Raw genomic sequence first — 25,182 nt, forward strand, 5'->3', positions numbered from 1 at the left:
GCAATTATCTTGTCCCTGTTCCACCATTGCATATTGGGGGAATACAACTTGTCTTTTTAGTTCATAGTCAAGAGAAGCCACTGCTAGACATCATGTCAGAAATACCCACCATACATCACCCAGAGACCCCGACCTGTGGGCTTGATACTGTGACTGGATTCAACTGCTGGAATGTCTCTTAGACATCCCTTAGATGTCTTAGATCCCTTAGAATCTCCCTTAGAAAAGAGATTCGAGTGTTAGACTTATAGGTAATCAGAAAGGCAGACTGAAGTTGTCATTAGTGCTGTTCATCAAAATATTTCTGCTCTCCTTCCAGGCTCATGGTTGAATTGTCCTTCCCATACCAATTTTGAAATTAGGCCAATGAAATGTGAGCAGGTATAATGTGTATCACTTTCAGGTAGAATCTTTAAAAGCCAGTATGCAATTTACCATGTTACCTTTTTCCTGCCCTGATGATCGTGGATGCCTGTGTCAATACCTCCATCAGCCTGATACCTGAGATACCTGAGAGACGGTAGTATTTAGAGCCCTCTACTGACCCATGATGGTCAGGTAGAGTGAAAAACAAATTTCTGTTGATTTGAGCAACCGAGATTTTTGTGGTTACATTTTATCACAGCATATAATAATCTATATAATCTAGTGTATATTGACTGAGACACTTTCTAAAAGAAAAGAAAACAAAACAAAACAAAAACCTATGTTAGGAAAGGCCTTTTCAACAAAGATCTCTATAGGTCAGATGATGGTTTTTGTTGTTGTTGTTGTTGTTGTTGTTGTTGTTGTTTTACAGCATTGCAAAAATCCAATTATATACCCAAACCAAAAGTTAGGGCCCTGACTAGGAAGAGGAATACCTAGGAAGAGCTAAAGAAATGAGGAAACCCTGACTTCCCAACCTTTCTCCAAGATGCCCCACAGGACAACCTCTGAGCTACAGAGGTAACGATGCCCCCCTTCATCAAGTGCCAATCCCTGGAATGCATCCTGGCATTAACTAGCAGATTAGCTCTGCCACATGAACCCACAAATTTTTCTCCCTGCCTTGAAGCAGAAGCCAAGGTAGCAGCCTTCAAAATAGAGTTGGGGACTCCAGCACATGCTAAAAGGGAGACCTACAAAGGCAGTCCCTAGATTCATTGACCAAGACTCTAAAATTTTTGGTTAATAGCTGAGTGCCTCAAAGTCGAAGGTACTAGCAGTCCACCAGGGTTTTAAAGGACCTGAGCTGCCCGAGAGACTCTGAGCCTAGACCAGATCAGTAGTTCCTAAGTTACGGTCTGCAGAGAGGGTCTTGGAGAAGTCTTTACTTTTATTTGCAGTGAAAAGAGAAAAATAAAGACAATGTCATCATTTTTTATGAAACTATATATATTTAGTTTACAGGATTGTTTTATGTTTGAACATTGTACCTAATTTTGTAGTATTCAAATGTCCTTACATTTATAAAATTATAGCAAAAAAGTGGTAAGTAAGGCTATTGTTGTTAATTTTTGTACTTGATAAAACTGTTTGGTAACCTTATGTTGTTCCCATTGTTGTTATTAAAATTCTATTTAATTATAAAATGATCACTTTTCTTTGACCTTCAGATCACAAAACTTCTGATAGAATCATAAAGAAACCTCTTGCACCATCCTCTAGAGCTGCACTGTCCAATATGGTAGCCATTAGCCGCACATGGCTACTGAGCACTTGAAAGGTGGCTAGTTCAAATCGAGGTGTGCTGCATGTGTAAGACCTATATCCCAGATTTCAAAGACAGTTAAAAAAAAGGAACAAAAGATCTATTAATAATTTTCATACTGATTATATGTTGAAATGGTAATAGATATATTGAGTTAAATAAAATGTATTATCAAAATTAATTTTACCTGTTTCTTTTTACTTCTTTTAATGTGGCTATTAGAAAATTTTCAATTGCATGTGTGGCTCATCTTGTACTCCTATTAGACACCCCTGTTTTAGTTAAAATCTGTTCAGAATCAACCATGATTAAAACTGTTTTCTTTCTGAGAGTGGTTGATGTTAGCAGCCTTTGCAGTCACACCAAACCCTAATAGCTGACTTACATCTGTTACACAATAGTCTCATCGCCCTGGCTCAAGTCTGTTCTTTCTCATCTTCTGCATCACATGGTCATGAGACCAGGCTTCTTTATTAGCCTTCTTTTGATTTTATCAATTTATTGCTCTGAAATTGATATCAACTTTTATATCCCCCTTTTTGTTATCTACTCAACCTAATGCCTGACACTCTCCAACAGCTGATTACCCCATAACTTTACGATAACACTTCTTGTTATATTTTGACCTAGATCCACGAAGAACCGCTGTTTGCACATGTTTGCACGCACTTGTCTTTGAAGTGAAACGTTGCTTCTCTTACTCCCTATCAGCCAGTGACCTTCTCCGCCTTCCACACTCACTACACAAATTTTCTTCCCTAAAGAACCTTCCATGGTTGACTCCACCTAGTTCTTTCAGCCTCCTTGATGCCCTCTCATACCTTCTTTACTACCTTATGTTCAATGGCACCAATTTACACTTGTTGAGAAATTTGGTAAAATCATATTTTAGGTAAATCACATATATGCATTACATACTAAATTATAAGCTTTTCTGAAACAGAGTATCATGTTTCATAAAACGACAGAGCTATAATTTATCTAAAAGATAACTATTGGGGCAACCAGCTGGCTGAGATGGAAGAACACGTGACTCTTGATCTCAGGGTTGCGAGTTCAAAACCCAACTTGGGTGTAGAGGGTACTTAAAAATTTAAAAAAAAAAAATGCTGGGCCTGCCTGGGTGGCTCAGACGTTAAGTGTCTGCCTTCCTCTGGGGCCATGATCCCAGGGTGCTGGGATCCAGCCCCGCCTGGGGCTCTCTGCTCAGTAGGAAGCCTGCTTCTCCCTCTCCTACTCCCCTACTTGTGTTCTCTTTCTCTCTCTCGCTGTCTCTCTCTGTGTCGAATAAATAAATAAAATCTATAGATATAAATAATAATAATAAATAAATAAATATTTTAACAAATAAAAGATCAACTATTATTTTACAAGTGAAACAACTGAGGACCAGAGACATTTAAGTGACTTATCAGAGGTTACATGTCTAATCAGCGGCAAATTTGGGACCGGAACTGCTTGCCCATCTTCTACTGGTACTACTGGAACAAGCCACCTTTACTTTTCTGATCTACTTCTTCGCGCACGTAGGAGACGCCCCTCGCATATATCAGGTAGTCTCAGGTGAGCCATGTAGAGGCATCAGCGGCAGACCGATAGGCTAGTGCGGCAGACCGATAGGCTAGTGCGTTAAACGGAGAACACTAGGATTATTAAACTAGGGCTAAGAGCACTAACTCTCCTGTAAGGTCGACCCCATGGAGTTCAGAACAAGCTGAATCGTAGCCAAGTGAGCCAGGGTCAGAGGCAAGGCTTCTCTGGCAGCAGGGGAGCTGAAGCTCAAGCTAGCCTGTGAAGGCTGAGCAGGCGCAATGCGCAGGTGCAGAAGAGGGAGGAAGCTATGAGCACAGTGAGCACGCAGGCTGCTAGATAGGAAACAGCAACTTTAGCTTCTAGATCCCGTCCACTGGCTCAATCAACAGACGACATTTCTCCTTTTATACTGTTGGTCCTGAACCACGTAGGCTCAATGCAGCCAGAAATTTTATAGTTAATAGTACTAATTTCTGTACAAAGTTGTCACTTAACGAAAGCCAGCAACTGATATTTACTGCATAAGATCATGATCGATAGATAGATAAACAGATAGATACATACAGAAATAGTGTTGAGCTCGTTAACCCTGTCCTCACCGTCTTCACACTATCAACTTTGCAGAGGATTGTTCAATTCTTTTCCATCCCTATTCTCTCTCTCAAAAGCAACACATGAATCCACATGGGATTAGATTTACCATTTAATGGTTGATTTTCTGCTGACATAATAGCTTCTGATCACTTCCATCTAGGGTGAAATGGTTTAGATTCTGTATAAAATATCTTTTGAAATACCTGTATCTGCTCGTTGCTCTGTCCCAGTGCACATTTTGCTTGATATCATTCTCCAGAAGTCATTTCATTTCAGAACTGTGCGATTAATGCTAAATCGAGACAGCTAAAATTGTCTTGGTAAGACTTAGAGATGATGAGTATCTCAAGAGTGTTGCCTGACTGACAGCTGTCAATTAGGAATGGATCCATAGGATGAACAATTCGACAGCATGCATTTTAGCTCTAGGATTGCACTTATTCTTAATTCCTGAGTTGGTTTACTATTGCCTCAATATTTCTACATCATGAGGCTCCGTTTGAAATTTCACCAGCCTCTTTCATTGAGACCTTCCCGGGTCTGCTGTCAAACATTTAATAGCTGTTTCTACGATTGCAAATGATGGTGGCAAATAGGTTGAGACACACAGACAAAAAGCCCTTAAGTGTCATGATCTAATTTTAAAAATATGATGCTGAAGAATGTACTAGTGTATTTCAGTGGCTGGAAACACCACAGATTAGAAACTTGAATCTATATAGTGCACACAGATTAATGATGCTTGTCTGGCTTGACTCACTAGGTTGTTCTGAGAAGTAATTTTCAAATAAAAAGTTTTGTTATTATTCAGAGAGCCTCAGTAAGATTTTCGAAGAGGGTCCAAGGTAAGAAAGGGTGTTAACTATTAGCCTGAGTCAGCACCAAATCTAATGTGGAAAACCATGAAGTACTCAGCCAAACAGAGGCAATGACATTACAGATTCTATCAGGCCCGTCGTGTACGTTTATAATTGAACAACATGAGCAGGAAGAGAAGGCTAGGAACACGCACCATCTGATTGGTTTTAAAAACTCTTTAATGTATGTCTTCAACTCGTAGAATGGCAAAATGAGGAAACACATTTTACTTAAAATTTTCAATGAGAAGAATTCTATTTTAACTATTTAGTAAAGATCAATACTCAAACATTGCTTAGGCAAGTCTTTTGCTACAATGCAATTGTTGTCCACCCAGAGCAAGTTTGCCTCCCTGGGGACATACGCTTATGTCTGGAGACATTTTTAATTGTCCCAACTAGGGAGTGCTATTGACATCTAGTGGGTAGAGGCCAGGGATGCGGCTAAATATTCCACAATGCAAAGGATAGCACCTCACAATAAAGAATTTTTTGGCCCAAAATACCCATACTGCCTGCTGCAATGTGCGGTAGGGGCACTGTATGTTCACTCCTGGGGTTTTTCCACCAATATGCTTATATGAGACTAATATTCTAGATTCACTGTCTTGGCTTAAGATAAGAAAGAAGTAATATTCTTAAAAGAAGAAGGAGGAGGAGGAGGAAGAAGGAGAAGAAGAAGAAGAAGGAGGAGGAGGAGGAGGAGGAGGGGAGGGGGATGGGGAGGGAGGGAAGGGGAGGGGAAGGGGAAGGGGAGGAAGAGAAGGAGAAGGAGGAGAAGTCTAAAATTGTTCTTTCAGAGAAATATCTATTTTAGCAGAATCTAACATAGTCTCAGTGAAATGAGAAATTATTTTGAAGTTTTGCATGAATAATTTGATATTAAAAATACAATGCATGTATATATTGTTAAAGACTACTTCCTGGCTATTGGCCTGCTAATTGTATACGTCTGCAATAATCAGCTCAGGCAAAATGCTCAAAGCTAACAAAATAACCTCAGGATTACTTTGAAAACTCTGTGTCAAGAGCTTACTTTATGCTGGACAATTCTCGAAGCAAGTTCCTCAGCTTTACTGTGGAGAAGCTTCCTGTGGGTTCTCCTTCACATATGGCCCTTGGCGTGTCCCTCAGCATCCTTCGAGGAAACATTTTTTCTAAAATAAATAAAAAATCATTAACCACTTAAAACATTTCAAGTATTATTATAAAAAATAAACAATGAGCATTAAATGAGTATTCGAATTCAGTTAACCATAAATATTTCTACTAAAATAACAATGTCTTCATTAAATAAATCTGCCGACGTATAAAGGACTTGTAAAGATTCCTGTATCTCATTTCGCCCTTCATGGTATGAATTACCTCTACAGGAAAAAAGAAAAGTAGTGTTAGTATAACCTTTCAGCCACCATGTAGAAATAGGCTTCTTACATTGTTGTCAATGATACAGAGACGTGTAATTTAAATAGATTCTACATCTATTAGAGTGAATAGAAGGCATTAACCTCACAAGCCAATTTCTCCCAGCAAGGTGCTACCTAGTTGTTTTAGCAATAAATTATTAAGCTGCAAAATAAGAATGATATAGCCTGGTTAAGAGAAAAAGCATTGAGGGGCGCCTGGGTGGCACAGCGGTTAAGCGCCTGCCTTCAGCTCAGGGCGTGATCCCGGCGTTATGGGATCGAGCCCCACATCGGGCTCTTCCGCTATGAGCCTGCTTCTTCCTCTCCCACTCCCCCTGCTTGTGTTCCCTCTCTCGCTGGCTGTCTCTATCTCTGTCAAATAAATAAATAAAATCTTAAAAAAAAAAAGAAAAAAGAAAAAGCCTTGCATGGAAATGTTCTTTACATCTGCATGCTTTTTTTCCCCACTGATAAAAGTCATCATCATATGAATGGCTGCCATTTGGTGACCACCTATTATGTGCTGGAACGTAAGCCAGACATTCAGTATGCAAGGGGCCAATCATCACCGCCCACCTTGCCCGCCTTGCCGAATAGATATTTTCCCCCAGAAAACCAAAGCTCAGCCAAGAGCAAGCACTGACACAACTAATAGTTTAAATTAGACTGTGATTCAAACCCAGGAAGGCTTTACGCCACAACCAATAACCGATCGTGGTCTCCACTTGTAGTAAAACTCACGAGCTCAAGAAAATTTTAGATTTGTTTTTTATCCCTTTGCATTTTTCTGTACACAATAGCCTATCATTCAAATGTCTAAACTCAGATCACGAAAGATTGCTATAGTTACATTTTAATTCTTGCCTTATAGTTAATTCCACAAAGACATTTAGCCCTGTGTAGGTCTGTTCTTTTCCTAGTCGCAAGTCACTGAGGGAAAAAAATGGTTTTTGTTTGTCATATATCTCTCAGTTTCTTTCTAGTAGTGTGACTTTGATCAGCTCGGACCTTTGTCAGTTCACACACACCCTCATTTGTAGACTGTTGCAGGACACAGAAAAAGAGATGTTTAGAGTCAACAAGAAGAGCTTGTACGTTCTCTGTCTGAAACTTTTGCTCACTGCTCAGCTTTGTCTGTGTTCACGCTGGGGCGGGTGTGTTTGCTGTGGCGGGGGGGGGGGGGGTGCGGAGGGGGGTGCAAAGAAGGATATGAAGACTTTTAGAGAAGGAGGGTGGGAGGAGAGATTCTGAGAAACAGAAAGGAAGAAAGAAAAGAAAGGGGAATGGAAAGAGAGGGAGAGGAAATGAGAGAGGAAGGAGGGAGGACTGCTTTGTAGCTGTAAGATTGCAGACAGAAATAGCACACAACCACCGTGAGCTGTGTGCGACTCAGAAACCAAGACCAAATTGTACTCACTTTTATTAATCAGTTGCTCAGAAAGAAGGAAATGACATCTGCTCCTGTCTTCTTCTGCATCTTAGTTTTGGGTAAATATTGTAAGTATGCTCAGTATTTAATTTTATATGCCTTAATAATATTGTATGAACTAATCACAATTACAAATGTTTACTACTTACATTTATGCTTTTAATATAAAAATGTTTTTTCTGATAAAATTGTATTCTCACTTCAGAATTATTCTTAAGTCCTTTCTGGTATTTATATTAGAAACTGGAATATATTGACAGAGGCAGTAGTTAAGCAAGAGTAACATGACATACAAACCTATGCTTCATAACAACCAATTTGCTTAAGCAACAATTATTTTATAAATAATTTGATAATATTTCAAGAGAAGCAGTCTTTAAAGAAATGGTGTTCAAGTAAGATGCCCATTTGAAATGTTCTGGTAAAGTCTACATTTATTTTGGTTTGTGTGTAGCTGTAATGCTTCGTGGTCCCGGTCTTTGTGATTTGATATCATAGGTGTGCCTTCTCACTGAGAAATGCATTCATAAAACTCCTTTTTTATTTAACGAGATCTCTCACTCTTCCTTGAAAGAAAAACAAGGAAAAGCACAAAGCAATGAAAAGCACAGACCAGGAGCCCAAATGGGCATTTTTCCTTTTGTTATAATGACAGTTCTTGCTCTCTCTCTCTGTGCTGTAGTTTATTTTTCAGGAAAAAAAAGAATGTAAATCAAGAAAGAGTCATTCTGCATTCAACCCTATTTAAATGATATTACGTAAATAGAAATAGAATGTTTATATTTCCTAGGTAATAAATGCTGAGAAAGCCAAAGCAAATCAAGAAAGGAAACTTTCTGTGTGTCCTTAATACCTTATGATGCTGTGAGTGATTAAGCTTTAGCAAATTTAGAATTCGCATGCATGTTTACATCTCTCCATCTCTTAAAACTTTGCAGAAGTCAGTTTTCACTAAGATATTCTATTGGCTGTGTCTCCAAGTAAATTTCCATCCGAACTCTCCCAGTTCTGATGGCATGTCCCGCATCAAAGTGATTTTTTTCCCTTTCTTCTCTTGACCTCCAGGGTGCTTTACTTTATCGGTCAAATGTGAGGGGCAGCATCAAAACCAAGGCAACAATTCAGAATCCTGGAGAAATATCCCAGCTCCTAGCTTTTTCTGTCTCTAATCTTGGTAATCATTTTTCATTCCAGTTTTATTGAGAAATAATTGGCATACATCACTGGAGAAGTTTAAGTCAAAAAGAACGATGGTTTGACATATGTGTATTGTGAAATGATTACACAGTAGGTTCAGCTAACATCCCTCTTCTTATATAGATGCAATATAGGAAAAAATTGTTTCCCTGTGATCAGAACTCTTAGGATTTACTCTCTTGACACCTGTCCTGTACATCACCCTGCAGTGGGGGCTGTCATCATCATGTTGGACATGACATCCCCAGCACTTATTTCTCTTATAACTGGAAGCTTATATCTTTTGACCACCCTCCTTCACTTCCCCCACCCCTCACCCCCCCCCAATTTTTCTGGTAACCACAAGTTTTATCTCTTTTTTCCACTAGAGACTTTTGAGACTTTCCTCTTTTTTTTTTTTTAAGGTTCCACATATTAATGAGGCCATACAGTATTTGTCTTTCACTGTCTGACTTATTTCACTGAGCATAATGCCTTCAAGATCCCTCCACGTATCACAAACTGTAGTATTTTCTCATTTTTATCACTGAATAATATTCTAATATATATACACATATATGCCACTACTTCTTTATTCCTTCATCCATGGGTGGACATGCTGCTAGTTTTCATGTCTTGGCTATTGTAAATAATGTTGCTATGAATACCAGGGTGCATATTTTAATGAGTTAGGATTCTCATTACCTTTGGATATATTTCTGGAAGTGCAATTGCTGGATCATGTGGTAGTTCTCTTTTTAATTTTTTTTTTTAACATTTTATTTATTTGACAGAGAGAGAGGCAGCGGAGAGGGAACACAAGCAGGGGGAGTGGAAGAGGGAGAAGCAGGCTTCCCACTGAGCAGGCAGCCCAATGCGAGGTTCGATCCCAGAACACTGGGATCATGACCTGAGCTGAAGGCAAACACGTAACGACTGAGCCACCCAGGCGCCCCTTATTTTTAATTTTTTGAGGATCCTTCCATAGTAGCTATGCCAATTTACAATTCCACCAACAGTGTGTAAGGACTCCCTTTTTTCCACATCCATGCCAGCTTATCTCTTGTCCTTTCAACGATAGCCATTCTAAAAGGTGTGAGGTGGTATCTCATTGTGGTTTTGATTCACATTCTCCTAGCATCTGACTAGTGATGTTGAGCACCTTTTCACGTACCTATTGGCCCTGCATAGGTCTCCTTTGGAGAAGTATGTATTCAGGTTCTTTGACCATTTTTTATTTTTTTTATTTTTTTTAAAGATTTTATTTATTTATTTGACAGAGATAGAGACAGCCAGCAAGAGAGGGAACACAAGCAGGGGGAGTGGGAGAGGAAGAAGCAGGCTCATAGTGGAGGAGCCTGATGTGGGGCTCGATCCCAGAACACTGGGATCACGCCCTGAGCCGAAGGCAGACGCTTAACCGCTGTGCCACCCAGGCGCCCCTTTGACCATTTTTTAATTGGGTTATTTGATTGTTTTGCTATTGAGTTCAATGAGTTGTTGTTATGTTTTGGATATTAACCCCTGATCAGATATATGATTTGCAAATCTTTGTCCCATTCTGTATGTTTTCTTTTCACTTTGTTGATGGTTTTCTTTGCTGCTCAGAAGCTTATTAGTTCGGTATAGTCCCACTTATTTCTTTTTATTGTGTTGCTTGGGTTTCAGGTGCCATATCCAAAATATCATTACCAAGATCCATATCAAAGAGCTTTGTTTCTATGTTTGCTCCTAGAAGCTTCATGGTTTCAGTTCCTACATTTAAGACCCATTACCTATTTCCTTAACCAGAGGGCCAAAAGCCAAATGGTAAACCACCACTAAAAACTGAATGTTTCTCCTTATAATCCAAGCATTTAAGCTACCAGAGTTTTTGACATTTGTAGCCAAAACCCTCATCAGTCAATAACGTTTTACTCTTCCCTATTCCATTTCAATGAAATGAATAGATTAAATAAGCCAAAGGAATACTTCCAAGTTATTATTCTTTTTTTTTTTTTTAAAGATTTTATTTATTTATTTGACAGAGATAGAGACAGCCAGCGAGAGAGGGAACACAAGCAGGGGGAGTGGGAGAGGAAGAAGCAGGCTCATAGCGGAGGAGCCTGATGTGGGGCTCGATCCCACAACGCCGGGATCACGCCCTGAGCCGAAGGCAGACGCTTAACCACTGTGCCACCCAGGCGCCCCCCAAGTTATTATTCTAATATGGAAAATAGAATTCTAATATGAGGAATTCAAGGATATGTAAAAGGTGTTCAGGGCAGGTTGAAAAGCAACTTTAGTTAATGTGTTACCAGCCAATTCAGCTCAGTTTAAAAAGTTCCCTGTTTACATATTCTCTTTCATTAAAAAAATTTATTTTCATGAACAAAATATGAAAAGTAGATGATGACGATGATGATGATGTCAAAACCCTCCAGCTTTTTAAAATTTAAGTTATCTTGTGATTTAAAAAAATTTTTTTGACTTTGTAGTGTGAGTACTTAAGGGCTCCAAGTTCTCATCCTTCCACACCATCTGCGAACGATGAAGGCACAAACATCTGATGCACAGTTTGGCAAGCAGGATTCCTGGCGATAGAGTGTCAACTGAGTGGGGAAGGTGGAAGGGCAGGTGGTAGGAACCTCCAAAATAACAACCTACACCCATAATTCACCTCCTACTTTATCTCACCATCCAGCTCCAGCAAGAGAGGGTTTCCTATGCACAGAGCAAAAGAAGTCAACAACCACATAAGAACAAAATCTTAAATCTCTGTAACTACCCTATGGTGGTTATTGTTTGTTCGGTTGGTTGGTTGGTTTTTACTCCACTCTCCTGTTGCCTGGGAAAAGCAATGGGATCTCCTAGAAGACTGCTAGCCTAAGGTGCTTCGTGGCACCACCACGTACTGGTTCTAAGATTTGCAGCAATGCCTTACCCTCTCAAGCCTTAGTTTGTAAAATGGCAATAAAATCTTTCACCCTATCCACATCCCAGAGCCCTTATGTTTGCTTCTTTATTACATAAATTACCTCCTTGAATCTTTACAACAACTCTATTATGTAGAAAAAATGAAGCACACAATGAAGGGAAGACCCAAGGACATACAGTACCTTGTCACAAGACTTAGGCTCATAAATAATAATAAGACTCAAGATTTGAATGTTTTTAGTGTTCATGGTTCCCCTAGACCGTGAACACTCTGAGCGATCCTGTGTGTAAGACGTAAGCAATTATTAGTTACCTTTTTAACCAAAAATACCTACTGAATGCCAGTTACTGTAACAAGCATGAGACTAAAGGGTGACTACAGCATGATCCCTGCTCTGAAGGGGAGAATGGAGAAGACAGAAAGTTAATCTAAGATTACCGGTGAGACAAGGGCAAAAACCTAGGTGTACACAGATTGGGGCAACATTAAGATTTAGAAAAGGTTTTCTTTCACCCTTGAGAATTTCTAATTCTCCAAAAATTCCTCTGTCTGTAGTCTAGTTAGCTATATTGTGCCGGTGTTGATTTCTTCGTTTTAATAATGTACTGTGGTTATGTAAGATTTTACCATTAGGGGAAGTTGGGTAAAGAGTATATAGGACCTCTCTGTGCTATTTTTGCAACTTCTTGTGAGTCTATAATATTTCAAAATTAAAAGTTAAAAAACAATCCCCAAGAAGAATTGTATCATAAGTCCCTATCAGCAAATGCTTTACTTATTACTTAAACAGTATCATTAAACAAAAACAATCATTTTACTTAATACTTCAGAGAGGCAGGGAACCAGTGAGGAAATAGGAAACAGAAGAAGCCCAAACATAAACTTGATCCACTTCAGTATTTTGCCAAGAACTGATGCAGCTGGGAAAGTCCTCACTTTTAGATTCCAAATGGATACTTACAAGACCATCTGGGCCTTTCCTTAGGTCTTAAAACAGGCATATCTTCTAGCAATTTTTCCCTAACCGTTAAGATGGAGAAAGGAAGAGGTTTTCCCAGAACAAACCACCAGGATATGAAAAAAGAGAATACTGACCTATTTACCTACCTCCAAAAGCTGAGGGAATAATCTCTCCAATATGCAGACTACAGAAATATCTATTATACCACCCTATATTTTTGAAGGTCACTAATAATTTTGTATTGTTCTTTCTTTGAGTTTGGAATCATATTTTTAAATTTTAAGTAGAAAGAAAATTAACAAGTCTGTGCAAATACATCATCGTCTGTAGAAAGGGAAACAAAATACTACATTTGTGAACTAAATAGTTTTGCAAACATAATTTCACACATTAGGACAAACTTGTTCAACTGAAATGTGCTTGGAATTGGGTGTTCTCCTTAGATTTGGTTTTTTGTTTTTTGTTTTATCTGAAAAACTCTAAACATTTTTACCATTTTGATTTCAAGCAATATGATTGTGGTTATAATTGCAGTTGTTATATTTACCATTTATTGAGAGCTTTCCATGGACCATGAACTATGTACTAAGTGCTTTATAAACATCGGATTTTACCCCTATAAAAGCCCTAAGAGATATTCTCATTTTGCAAAAGAGGAAACAGAAAATGAGAAATATTGAGTAGCATGCCTGGCATCATTCCCTAGTAATTGCTGCAAAAGAGATTTCATTCCAAGCCTATCTCCTTGAAAAGCCTGTATTAGTAAAACATGATTTGGTTCTAGTATTTTCTAATACTACAATATCTTAGGATTAAAAGGGTCCTTAAAAGATCCTCTGATCTAACTCACTGGCCTTGAGGCTAGTTAGATATTTCTCCATTCTAGAGATTAAGCAATAAAAAAATATTGACCAGCCCAAAGTCACAAAACTGGTATAGCCAAACAAAAACAAAGTTTGCACAACCTGAGGTAAGGCCATCCCCATCCCAGGGAAGTTCAAGAAATCCATGCCTGGTATTTATAGATCTCCTCCTATGAGCTGTTGTCATCTGCTCTACAGACATCTCTCAGTGCACACCAACGGAAGAGTTAGGATACACATGTATATAATTTGAACGTAAAGAAAATTAAACTCAACCTCTATTGACCCCAGGATTTTGCTTAGAAGCATTGTTATTTTCAGCACATAACACAGAACTAGATACATAAAAAGTACCAATAAATATTTACTCAATTCCTATGTTAGCCTACCTCTCCATCCTCCTGGATATAGTCTCCCCTCATTATTCCCACAACCCCAGTAGCTCTATTTCTTGTCTTATACATAGGGACCTGATACTCTCTCATCCTCTTCAATTTCGCACTTTCACCCATCACCCTGATCAAAACAACCAAGAACTTTTTCCTTCTTTGGAGATAAACAGGGGTCAGCAAGTCATGAATATTTCAAATTTGGGTTTTATTGTCTATCAGAACAATGCCAGAAGTCAAGTTAAGAAAAAAAAAAAAAAAGGATACTATAAAGTGAGATCTCCTGTTCCTTGTGTTAGAAACTGATATTTTCCTGGACTGCCTGGGTGGCTCAGTGGGTTAAGCATCTGACTCTTGATTTCAGCTCAGGTCATGATCTCAGGATTGTGAGATCAAGCGCCATGTCGGGCTCCATGCTGGTCCTGGAGCCTGCTTATTTAACATTCTCTCTCTTCCTCTCCTTCTGCCCCTACCCACCACCACCCCTCCCCCGTGCACATATTCTCTTGAAAAAAAGAAAGAGAGATAGAGAGAGAGAGAGAGGGAAAGAAAGAAAGTTGTACTTTATAGTAATTTGGCTGTTTGATTTTTTTTTTTTTTGCTAAGTCAATTCATTTTATAATTATTTCAATATTACCTGAATTAACTAGGGTCAACTTATTTCTTTAATCTTCCATAATAACAAATATATCTTTTGTTAAGTAGTCAGTACTCTCAAAAAAAGCCTCTAAGAATTATCCTTGGTGAGGAAGAATCAGGGGATTTTGCACCTGCTGCTCTTCAACGCTTGGAACCCTTACTTCTGGCAGTTGTCCCAGCTCCTCTCTCCACTCTCTCTCTCTCTCCATCATTCCTCTTCAACTTCCCCCCAATACTGTCCGTGGAACTCAAGTTCTCCTTCCATTGTGAAGAACAGCACAGCTCTCTGGCCTGAGTCCCTGTCTCCAAATTCAACTCCAAGTCCACCTTTAGTCAAGGTGATCAGTTGAACCAAATATCACCCATATGATTAGCTACAAAAAGGGACAGCAGATAATCTGATATATTCTTTAATAGTAAGATTCACCCTTCTTAAAAGGCAGCTTAGAGTTAAAATATTTATTTGTTTTTGTTAGAGAATTGAACATGCATTTGAACTGAGAGGCTGTACAATTACATGAGGTAATTCATTGCTTAAAACATCTAATTATGCCACTGTCCCCTAATCATCATTTCTCTTAACTCTTGACTAATATGTTTAAAGAAAAATAATGCTTTTTCTGTTTCCAGCATCTGAGTCTCTAGTGAATTGTTATCTAGTTAGACAGTTTCATCTTATGTTTCTCAAGTATTTTTTAATTTAAGTTTCATAAAATTAGGCTTTTGAGTTTAAGAGAAAGTCAAAGCTTGTAGAGTCCAAAACCCTCATTTTTTACATAGGAAGAAACTGAGGTCATATAGCTGTGTTCCCTTTTGTTGTCCATTTTATTAGTCTTGATTTACTCTTAAAAACGGGCCTCCAAATTTCATATGTAGGGCAAGAAGGGCAGGAAACATCAGAAGGGTAGAACATCGCCTTAAAGTAGAGAGAAACTACACTGAGGTTATTAAAATAAATTTATTATCCGCCCAAATCCTGGCCTCAAAGATTAAGGCTTTGCCAATACACTCAGCTTAGTATAATCATTATTCACGTGCCTGCCTAGTAGATAAACATTTTAAATCATTCTCACAACCAGGAAGAGAATGGGCAGGGAGAGAAGGATCTGATCACGCCTCTCTAAGTCCACGCTTGCAGTCAGACCCAAAGGAACCTTATTGAAAGGGGCTTTTATCAATCTCAGAGTAGATTAAGACCCAGTGGATGTTTTCATTATCTGCATTTCCTCTCCAGTCTGTGTTCCTATGCTATTCCTCAGACAACTAGATTGTCTTTAAAGATTTATTTATTTATTTTAGAGAAAGAGAGAGAGACACACAAGCGGAGGGAACAGCAGAGGTCTCTATTCCTCAGCCTCACCATACCTCTTGACAAAACACACACCAAGAGAAACTCTCGCCTCTTGGTCCCCAAACTTGCAACCAGAATTCTTATTTCTACCCACCTCTTATCCTTAAGCTCTCCTCCTCATGAGTTAGGATGTTCATAGAGGATAGTTCCCTATTAAACACACTTTCTGCAGATTACATATGCACCCATATTGCAGTTACCTACATTCAGGGACATTTTGGCTCATTTTTGCAGCATTCAGTAAGATGGTTCCAACATCTGACCCTCACAGCCTAAGGGAGCTATCACCCCGTTGGTTCCTCTAGGTGTAGCCATTTAAACAGATAAATCTTACTATATAGATTTGAAGTTGAAGTGTTAGAGAATAAAACATGCTGATGGACACGAACTGACAAATTCTGAACAAAATTTACTAATGGACATGCCCGGATCCACTGAGAAACATCACATGAGCTACCGCACAAAGACGTTTTGAAAGCTCGTATCCAGGTTCCATGGCGCAGGTACAAATTAATGAAAATAACTGATTACGTACTCAGGTGCCTCAGGCACCAGCTTCTGAGACAGAACACAATGGGCGCGGCCATTACATTCACCCACCAAGCCTCCGATCCTTGTCTTTCTTTTGCAGCCTCTTCTCTCTGCCTGCTCACCCCTCAGCCTTTTAATATTTTAATAGGCTTTTCCCAGAGTTGGCTAGAAATGTTTGATTCGTTTTCAATGGTCCAGAAGATATGCCATTTTTACTTTCCTAGTGGTGGCTGATTTGTTGGAAACTGCAAAACTGCTTCGTGGTTTATAAATGTTTCTACTTTCTCACCCATTTCCAGCTTAGACAAGAAGACGTCATTAGTCATGCTTTCTGTTAGATTCTCTTAAACTCCACTTAACCTCCCTCTTTGTGTTAAAACCAAGAGAGGTGGCTAGTTTAGCTAAGTTAAATTTAGATTTTTATTTCTCCCCTTCTGCCTGCAGCCCTCACCCCTGATCTTGAGAGCTCCCTGGAAAGAGGGATTGTTTTTTGTTTGTTGAAATTCAATAACTTTTCTCGACAACTGAGCATTCTTCCCCGGTGTTGACCTGAAATAATGTAACAAATCATTTGTCCATCAAATCCATTTTAATGGGAAAAAAAATCTATACAAATCTTTTTGTAGTGCTGCTGGCTCTGAGGCATCTTTTTCAAAGTTTCTATGCTGGTAATACATAGCGGGTTCAATATTATTCTTGTGGTCCATTATAGTCATTACCTAGGAGGAGCTGCACAAAAAAAATTAAATAGACTTATTCCCTTCCCTCTAGGAGTTCACAGTCTATGACAGCTTTAAGGTCTGTCTTATAAGATAGATCTGAATAGGCACAGGCTAGAATTATTAACTTAAGATGTGAACAGATAGGTCAAGGCCAAACATTTTGTCATGATTAAATCCCCTTGACATTTTGCCTGTGGTACAGCTCTTAATGAATACCTGAATAGATAATTAAGGAGCGAATGTGGTACTGATCAAGAAGAATGGAACTTAACAAGCCAGTGTGTTATCAAGGAATCAAAGGAAGAATGATGCTACGTCATACGGAATAAAAATAAGTAGTGTTTGCAGATGGAGAATAAGCTCTAAGAGATTAAAAAATTCAGTGAAATCTCCCAGCAGTCCATGATGGAGAGGCAGCGTATCCTTACTGAGGCACGTATGTGCTGGTAGTGGTGTTAGTGCAACTTTATAAAGCTATTATATGTGAGCCAGTCTCAGAACGGGTTCACATTTAATGAAACTCATACAGAGCAAGGGCATTCACCTTTATTCGTGCCTCCAAAAAGATTTAAAGACTTATCTATTGTATATAGTCTACACGAGACTTATTGAAGTCCATGTACTGTCTTCTCTATCACTCTTCAATCTCCAAGAACTTTTGACTCTTTACCCAGATTTCTCTCTTTGATGCAAGACCACGTGGACCCCCACCTGCCTCCTTTCCCCCCATCACCCAGCCCTTACTCCCGATACAACATGCTCCTCTGCCACACAGTCTCCTTGCACACAAAATTTATTGTCTATTCTGATTACTTTTTTCAGGAAAATTCATCTCTCAGTTTTAGGGTTTTTTCCCCCTAACGAAGTAGAGGGTAGGGGAGGAGTTCAGAGAAGGTTAAAATGCAATGCCAACATTATTGGTCTTGAAATTTAAGGGTACAGGAAAAGGTGTAAACTATTACACACATACATACACACACGCGCCCGCGTGCACGCAAAGACACACAGAATAATAGCTTTGTTCCATCATTATAGTAAGTATATCAAAACCAGATATAGGATATAATACACAAATTTTCATTCTTAGGCCACAAATCTCAGCTGTGCAAAGGTGAAATTTTGTTTCTGTGACTAAACTGAGAGCTCGTGACTCCCACAAAAAAATGATAGACATTTAAATTTGCTAATTCAAAGTAGCTTCATTTAAAAATTGGCAACTTTATCTTTCAAGTACAATCTTAATCCCTTAAGAACGCTTACCCAGTCCACCCACACATGTAGCATGTAGGTTCAGAGGCAGCTTCTGAAACGTGGAAGGGGAAGGCAGGTGGAGGGATGAACAGCTACAGTAACTTTGCCAGTTCCGTGTGAGGTTTAGCTCCCTGTCAGGTGTTGGCATCAGCACTCACCAAAGCACTCAAACACTTCCATGTTCTCCAGCACAAGGCTGGGTAATCCACATGCTTCTACCCGGCAACAGCGCCTCTCTACACTGACCGTCTGCTTGTGGCCAGCCTTCTCCGGAGAGCACAGGAAACCCTCACATGTCCTTTACCTGTTGGGAGCCCAGGGGGATTTAGGGCTGACTCAGCCCCTGTGCTAGTTTACCTGGCACCACAGCTCCCCAGTCCCCTCGCATCACGCAAGACATATGGCTTCTGCTAGAGATTTGCCCTTTCCTTGAGCTGTGTGTTAGGATTTGGGACAGGAATCACCTCTATTTGGGCACCCCCCTCCAAGCTCTTTCGGTGATTTCCACCTCCCCCCTTCCCCAAAAGAGCTTTAGACTCCAAGTGGACAGGGTTTTTCATTCTCACATTTTGTTCCCACTGATTTCAAGAAAACTGCTTTGAGAGTATCACACAGGCTTACCCACTTCTTTAGGTTGGGGAAACACTCAGTTCCGGGAGTCCTTCAGTATTTGGTCTTGACAGTCACAACAAAGATGGTAGAATTCAAAAAAATAAATAAAAAGAAAAAAAAAGCTCTCTCAAGTATCTGGCCTTTGCAGTTGAAAGCCATGGCTTTTAAGCTTTGGAACTCAGGCAAGAATTTGACTATTCTAGAAAGGCCCTTTTGTGCTCCACCTTCTTTGAGCAATAAAGTACAGTCCAACTGCCTAGTATTAGTGGGAGAAGGTAAAAAATGAGTAACTAGGAAAGAAGAATATTTGGATATATGATAAAAGCATGCAGCATTTGATAAGCAGGGATTATATACACAAAACCACAGTAATTTGAAAAACTAATTATAATGCCGTACTTTAGTAAAACGGAACTCTTTTGAGAATTTGCAAAATATTTAATATCAAATATTTACCTGGATTTCCCAATAGTGATACGTGGATACAAGTAACTCTACGTGTTTATTCTCACTTTTGAGAAAATTTTAAAGGAAAATCAGAATATTCATAATTTAAATAATGATGGATAGGGTTATTCACTTTATCAAAGGAATATCTTCATTTCGTTATTTTTTAAAGTCACATGAAAGTGTACCTATTCTATCTGGATTTTAACCCAAATATCATGACTATATCTCATATTCTTGCTGACACCATTTCCTCACACCTTTTCATTCTGTTGCCCAAACCAGTTCCTCTTATTCTACTTACACCTACCTTTTGCATAATTTTTATTTTTAATCTCTTTTCCCTACATTTTACTCTATGTTTTCTTTCCCTATTGTTCTAACCAACACTGATCACAATATTACAGATGAAAACACCACAATGTAAAAGTTTTATTTGAATTGTGAAAAATCCCAAATCGTTGTGTTTACCTATTCACTTTCTTCTAAGAGAATGTGTGAAACTATAGAGTGTGTGCTCAACATTAGGAAGGAACAAAGAGTAGTCTGACATCATGCTCTCATCACCATGAGATTGCTGTGCTCTCACAAATGCTCTTCTCCAATCGGTCCCCAGGAACCTACACTACTTTTAAACTTATTCTGGGGAAATTGCTGCAAATGTTTAATATATATTATAATGTGCTATATTCTATGTCCTTAGATACACAAAATGTGCTAGACCAGAGTTACCATATTCTGATTATTGACATTAATTATTTATATTGCTGAATTTATAATTAACGTCAATTACATTATTGAAGTTCTAGTTGAAGATAAACACATGAAGGTATTGTCTAATTAAGTCCTCACATGAACTCCGGAGGGTAAATATGTTCTCACCTCTCCACACGAGGGACTGTCTCAGATTTAGGAATTTGCTAAGATCACCAGCTCATAAGTACTTAATTCAGAACTTGAACTCCAGTTTATCTGACACCCAAGTCTGAGTTCTTTCCACTCCTCATACAAACACCAAAATCATGATACATAATTATTGCATATTATCTCTCATTTTATAGAACAAATATTTTTATTCCCAATTACAGACGAGCAAACTGATCAAGCAAGTTGAAGTCAGTTCAGATCCACCACTGACTGTTTCCTGGGGGAAAGGAGAAGTCACTGGCAAGCACGGATAGAGTGTGGGCAAGGCCACAAAGGAGGAGAGGGCATGGCAGGTGCAGGAAATGATGAGAAGTTGGGGTGGCTTAAGAATAACGAGGAAGCAAATGCTTGGAGATAAAGTTAGAGAAGATCATTGGAACCAGATTATGAACTCTTTGTAAGCCACTCTCAAGAATGGGCTTTGGACCATAGTACATAAATGATTGCAGTAGAAGTTATGCACAGAATGATATAAAGAGATTGATTGTTTAGAAAGTTACTCTTGCAACTTACCAAAAATGGTCTAGAATGTGAGACACTGAAAACAATCCCTAAAGGAAGTGTCCGCTACACTTTAGTCACTAGAGAGATAGAGGCTATGACCAAGTCAAGTTGGCTGCTGTTTTTTACATTGTTTTCATAGGACCTTAATACATTTTTAGTATATTTTCTCCCTGACTTGTACCTATAAAATACACAAAATATGTGTGGAATACTAGGCAAAGTTTTTGTCTACTACCCTAATACAATATGACTGGCTTTTTTTGACATTGCACTCCACAAACATTCAACAATTATCCCTACTTCTAGTTCCCAAAAGAGTCTTTTGATCCACTCTGTGCCTGTATTTACATGTTTCCTATTTTTCTTGTGTTATTTTCTCACTGTTTTCTTTAATCACATAAAGCTTTTGGATCCAATTTGAAAATAAGGCAAAAGACAAAACATAATAGAAAACATTGTTAACAAATGTACATACAATAATGGACAACAGTTGGACAATGTGTTCATTTGAATAAAATGGAAGATACTATCTAGAAGTACAATCTCTACTCCTTAATCAATAAGTAACTTTGCAACACAAAGCTGTTACTAAGAAAGTGTCAGTAAACAAACTTAAGGGATTTTTCTCAGCATTTCACAATACACAGTAACCTCACAATAGTGGAAAAACAGTATAGATATAAATAATGTAAAATATTGTGTTCACAGGGCCAAGGCATAATATCTGTAAGATATAATTTTATTCTTTGTTTTAATATATTCATTTTTAATTAGTAACACTACGCGTGATAAGTTTAAGGCACAAATGTACATTCATTACTTTATTTCTTGGAGTTTCCTTGATGAAGGTCACAGTAAGAATGGGGCAAAATGGTGCTGAAAGTTTAGGGCACATTACTGATCATGCATCAGAGAAGCCCTCAACCCTCAGCACATTTCTAGTCCCCCTAAAAATTGCAGATCCGTGGTCATGCTATTTAGAAAAGTAGCTTTCCCAGGACATCTTCAAAATAAGAGTATATTTTATTATTCCTGCAAGCATTGAACTAAAGGCGATACAGTGAGTTGGCCAGTTAGCTCAGTTGGTTAGATCATGGTGCTAAAAGGGATACACAACTGAAAATGGGATCCTTTTGCAGATATTGTAAACATTATGTAAAAACCATTGCTAAAAGCATCTGTGACTAGAAATGTTATAATCACTAGTCACAGAAAACTAAAGAATAGTTTCCATACATTTATGGAAGAACAAGAGATTCACTTTCAGCTGGACAAATCCTTCCACTGGATAAATTACTTTCTGTTGTAAATTAAATGCGTATTTGTAAACTATATTAACTCTTAAAAATAATACAGTCTGAAAATCACGTGCATTCTGAAGTTGGACTATCGGTATGCTACTTAGGGCTCACAGTGGTAAGCTGAAGGAATGCCAGGCATATATAATGCACAAAGTTTACTTTATGGTTTTCCTAAAAAGATAAGTTCCGTGTCAATTTGTCAGTTTAGGAAAACCTAGTTTTTGGATTTTTGTTCACTTGATTAATGCAGATGTATATTCTAGATTCGAAATCTAAAATCCAACCTCTCTTTAGGATTTTTACCATCATTTGGTGACAGACTACAGCTGTGGTAAATACAGTATTATTCCACCACTAGCTATACTGAAGAGCTAGTCAAATTTCAAATATTTCTTTTTGCATCTCTTTCTTTCCTTAATTTTCTATTCCTTTCATCCTTTCTCCCCTTGCCACAAAAAGAAAAAAAAAAAAAGAAAGAAAGAAAAAGTGTCCTTTGTCTAGTTGTTCCATAGACAAAAACTTTGTCCCTAGAGTGGCTGAGTCTGGTAAAGGGGCTAATGTCTTTTGTAGAAACAAAGATTTGGTAGCTACACTAGGATCAGGCCCAGGAAGTGTCTGGGGAATTTATAGAAATTGGGTCCTAACTAGCTGAAGCCAGAGTCTGGAAGAAGAGCCATAGAGATCTTCACAGCACCACAATTTTAAAATACTATTCCAAATGTTTCAAATACATGGACAATTATTCATTCTTCCTTTCCTCTGACTAATATTTTTTTGAGTTCCTACAATATGCCTAGCATCAATACAGGCATCAGAAATCAAAGGTAGACAAAACAAGAAAGATGCCTTGCCTATGGGAATTTACATTCTGGGGGTGATATTCAAATTACAAGAAGAGGGCACCTGGGTGGCTCAGTGAGTTAAGAGTCCGCCTTTGGCTCAGGGGCTCCCTGCTTAGTGGGGAATCTGCTTCTCCTTCTGCCCCCCAGCCCCCGTGCATGCTCTCTCTTTCTCTTGCACCAAAAGCATGCAAAAATAAATTAATAAATCTTAAAAGAAAAAGATAAACCAATAAATAAAATATCCCTGATAGAAGTAAATGTTGTGAAGAAGGAGGAGGAAAAAAAAAAAAACACCGACAGTGTAACTAACAAGGAATGTAGAGAGACTTGAGATAGAGTGATCCCAGTTAGGCAGGGATATTTATCTGAAACCTGAGTAATGAGCAATAGTCAGCCATGACCCGCGGGAAGAACAATCCAGGTATCCAGATGGATAGATCAGCTAACTCAAAGACTCTAAAGTAGGAACAAACAGACCATCCAGATATGGCTGAAATTAAGTGAAGAGGAAAAGTGGAAAGAAACCAAATCAGTGAATAAGAGTGTCTCACTCATGTAAGGTAGGGGAGGGGTGAGGGGGAGGGTAGAGAGTTTGGATTCTTATCCTAAGAATAATGGGGTGACATTATAAGCTTTGAAAGAGGATATTTTTGTGATCTGATTTCTTTTTGAAAGATCCCTCTGGCTAATGTACGGGGAACAGGTTAAAAGAGAAGCAGGAAGTCCAAGTGAGAGACTACTGCAGCTAAGAACAGACAGTGGCGGACCCTATGAGAGAAGGAAGAAGCGAGAAGAGGAGACATGGGCACATTCAGGATAGCTGTGAAGAGAAAGTCACCAGCCCTTGCTAAAGGATCACAGGTGGGAGGTGAGGGACAAAGAGAATCCTTTATCCCTAAAAGGGGAGAGAAGGCAAAAGGAATTGTGAGGCTCAGAGAGAACCTAAGGGAATTTTCTTATAAAGGAGAGAAGAATATGTAGGAAAATGGCTATGTAAAGTACAGATTCTCTGCTTAATAATTCCGTTCTGGAGGAATGATGCTTGCCTTCACCTGCCACAGGTGAGCGTCCAACCCTTTTATTGGTCTAATGAGCTGGGTACACATGGGCAGGACAGCCCGCAGCCACACAGAGGGAGCCCAGCTGGCAACAGCCATGCTAGAGCATGACCAAAGGAGAGAAGATGAATCCTTCCTCACTGTTTAACCTGGTGACCTGAATTAGGAATCCTCTCCCAGTACAGGCTTCAGCCTAATTTGAGACAGCAGTGTGGACAGAAATAGGCAGTCAGGCAATCAACAACACGAATGAGGACCTACAGAGAGCCACGTTCATTAGAAATCAATCATGAAAGTTTTGAGGGTGGGGGTGCCCTACAAAAGATTAGGAAGAGTATGAATTAATTCCTGATTGACATCAATAAGAAAAAAAAGGTATAAGCAATATCTACTTGGTATCAGAGAGAGTCTTTTTTTTTTTTTAAGATTTTATTTATTTGACACAGAGACAGCCAGTGAGAGAAACAGCCAGTAAGAGAGAGACAAGCAGGGGGAGTGGGAGAGGAAGAAGCAGGCTCCCAGCAGAGGAGCCTGATGCGGGGCTTGATCCCAGAACACCGGGATCACGCCCTGAGCCGAAGGCAGACGTTTAACAACTGAGCCACCCAGGCGCCCCTCAGAGAGAGTCTTAGCATCAAAGTGGGCTACATGTGACTTTTAGCAGCTCGGCTAATATTCTGCCCATGATGCTTACAATTTCATGGATCCATGATTGGATAGGATGGAATGGATATACTCTCAGCACAGCTGTTAGTTACAATAGAAATAATCTAGAAATTAAAAGCAATGAACTTAGAAAGAAGGGAAATTCACACATAGTACACATGACTTCTGTGAAAGGCAGTGAAGGACACTTTCACACCCATTAGTTTCATCTAATCACACCAAAAAACACAGAAGGGAAATTTTACTAATCCCCATGTTCTAGAAGAGGAAACTGAGAAGTTATGAAACCTGCACAAAATCCCCAATGGCACAACTGGGAACTTCCAAGAATAACTCCCCCCCCACCCTGACCTGGCGGCAGCCACACATAGCCTACACTGTGAACATGCAGGACCCATGTGGGGAGCAAGTGTTGAGGACTGCCGTTGACTGAGGTTGTGGCAATTCTAAGGAAAGGCACAAACAGGAAAATATTCAGATTTAAATAAGCCTCTCTGATTTTGCTGAATAATA

The 25,182-nt window shown here is 39.0% G+C and overlaps 1 protein-coding gene across 13 annotated transcripts in view; it reads left to right on the forward strand.

The window, feature by feature from the left end:
* Nucleotides 1-7,185: 7,185 nt before the first annotated feature.
* The window catches only part of RXFP1 (relaxin family peptide receptor 1), a 100,212-nt gene continuing 82,215 nt past the window's right edge, over nt 7,186-25,182 (forward strand). For 5 of the 13 annotated variants that reach the window (XM_044384393.3, XM_057310148.1, XM_057310149.1 and 2 more), the window contains exon 1: nt 7,301-7,580. In XM_044384393.3, coding sequence (XP_044240328.2) covers nt 7,532-7,580 — 49 coding nt within the window. In that variant the 5' untranslated portion in view covers nt 7,301-7,531. Of the gene's footprint in view, nt 7,581-25,182 lie in introns of all 13 variants that reach the window. The other 8 variants (XM_044384395.3, XM_044384394.3, XM_048212154.2 and 5 more) reach the window with 3 other exon arrangements.

Source organism: Ursus arctos, unplaced genomic scaffold (assembly GCF_023065955.2).
Source record: "Ursus arctos isolate Adak ecotype North America unplaced genomic scaffold, UrsArc2.0 scaffold_11, whole genome shotgun sequence".
Classification (NCBI taxonomy): domain Eukaryota; kingdom Metazoa; phylum Chordata; class Mammalia; order Carnivora; family Ursidae; genus Ursus; species Ursus arctos.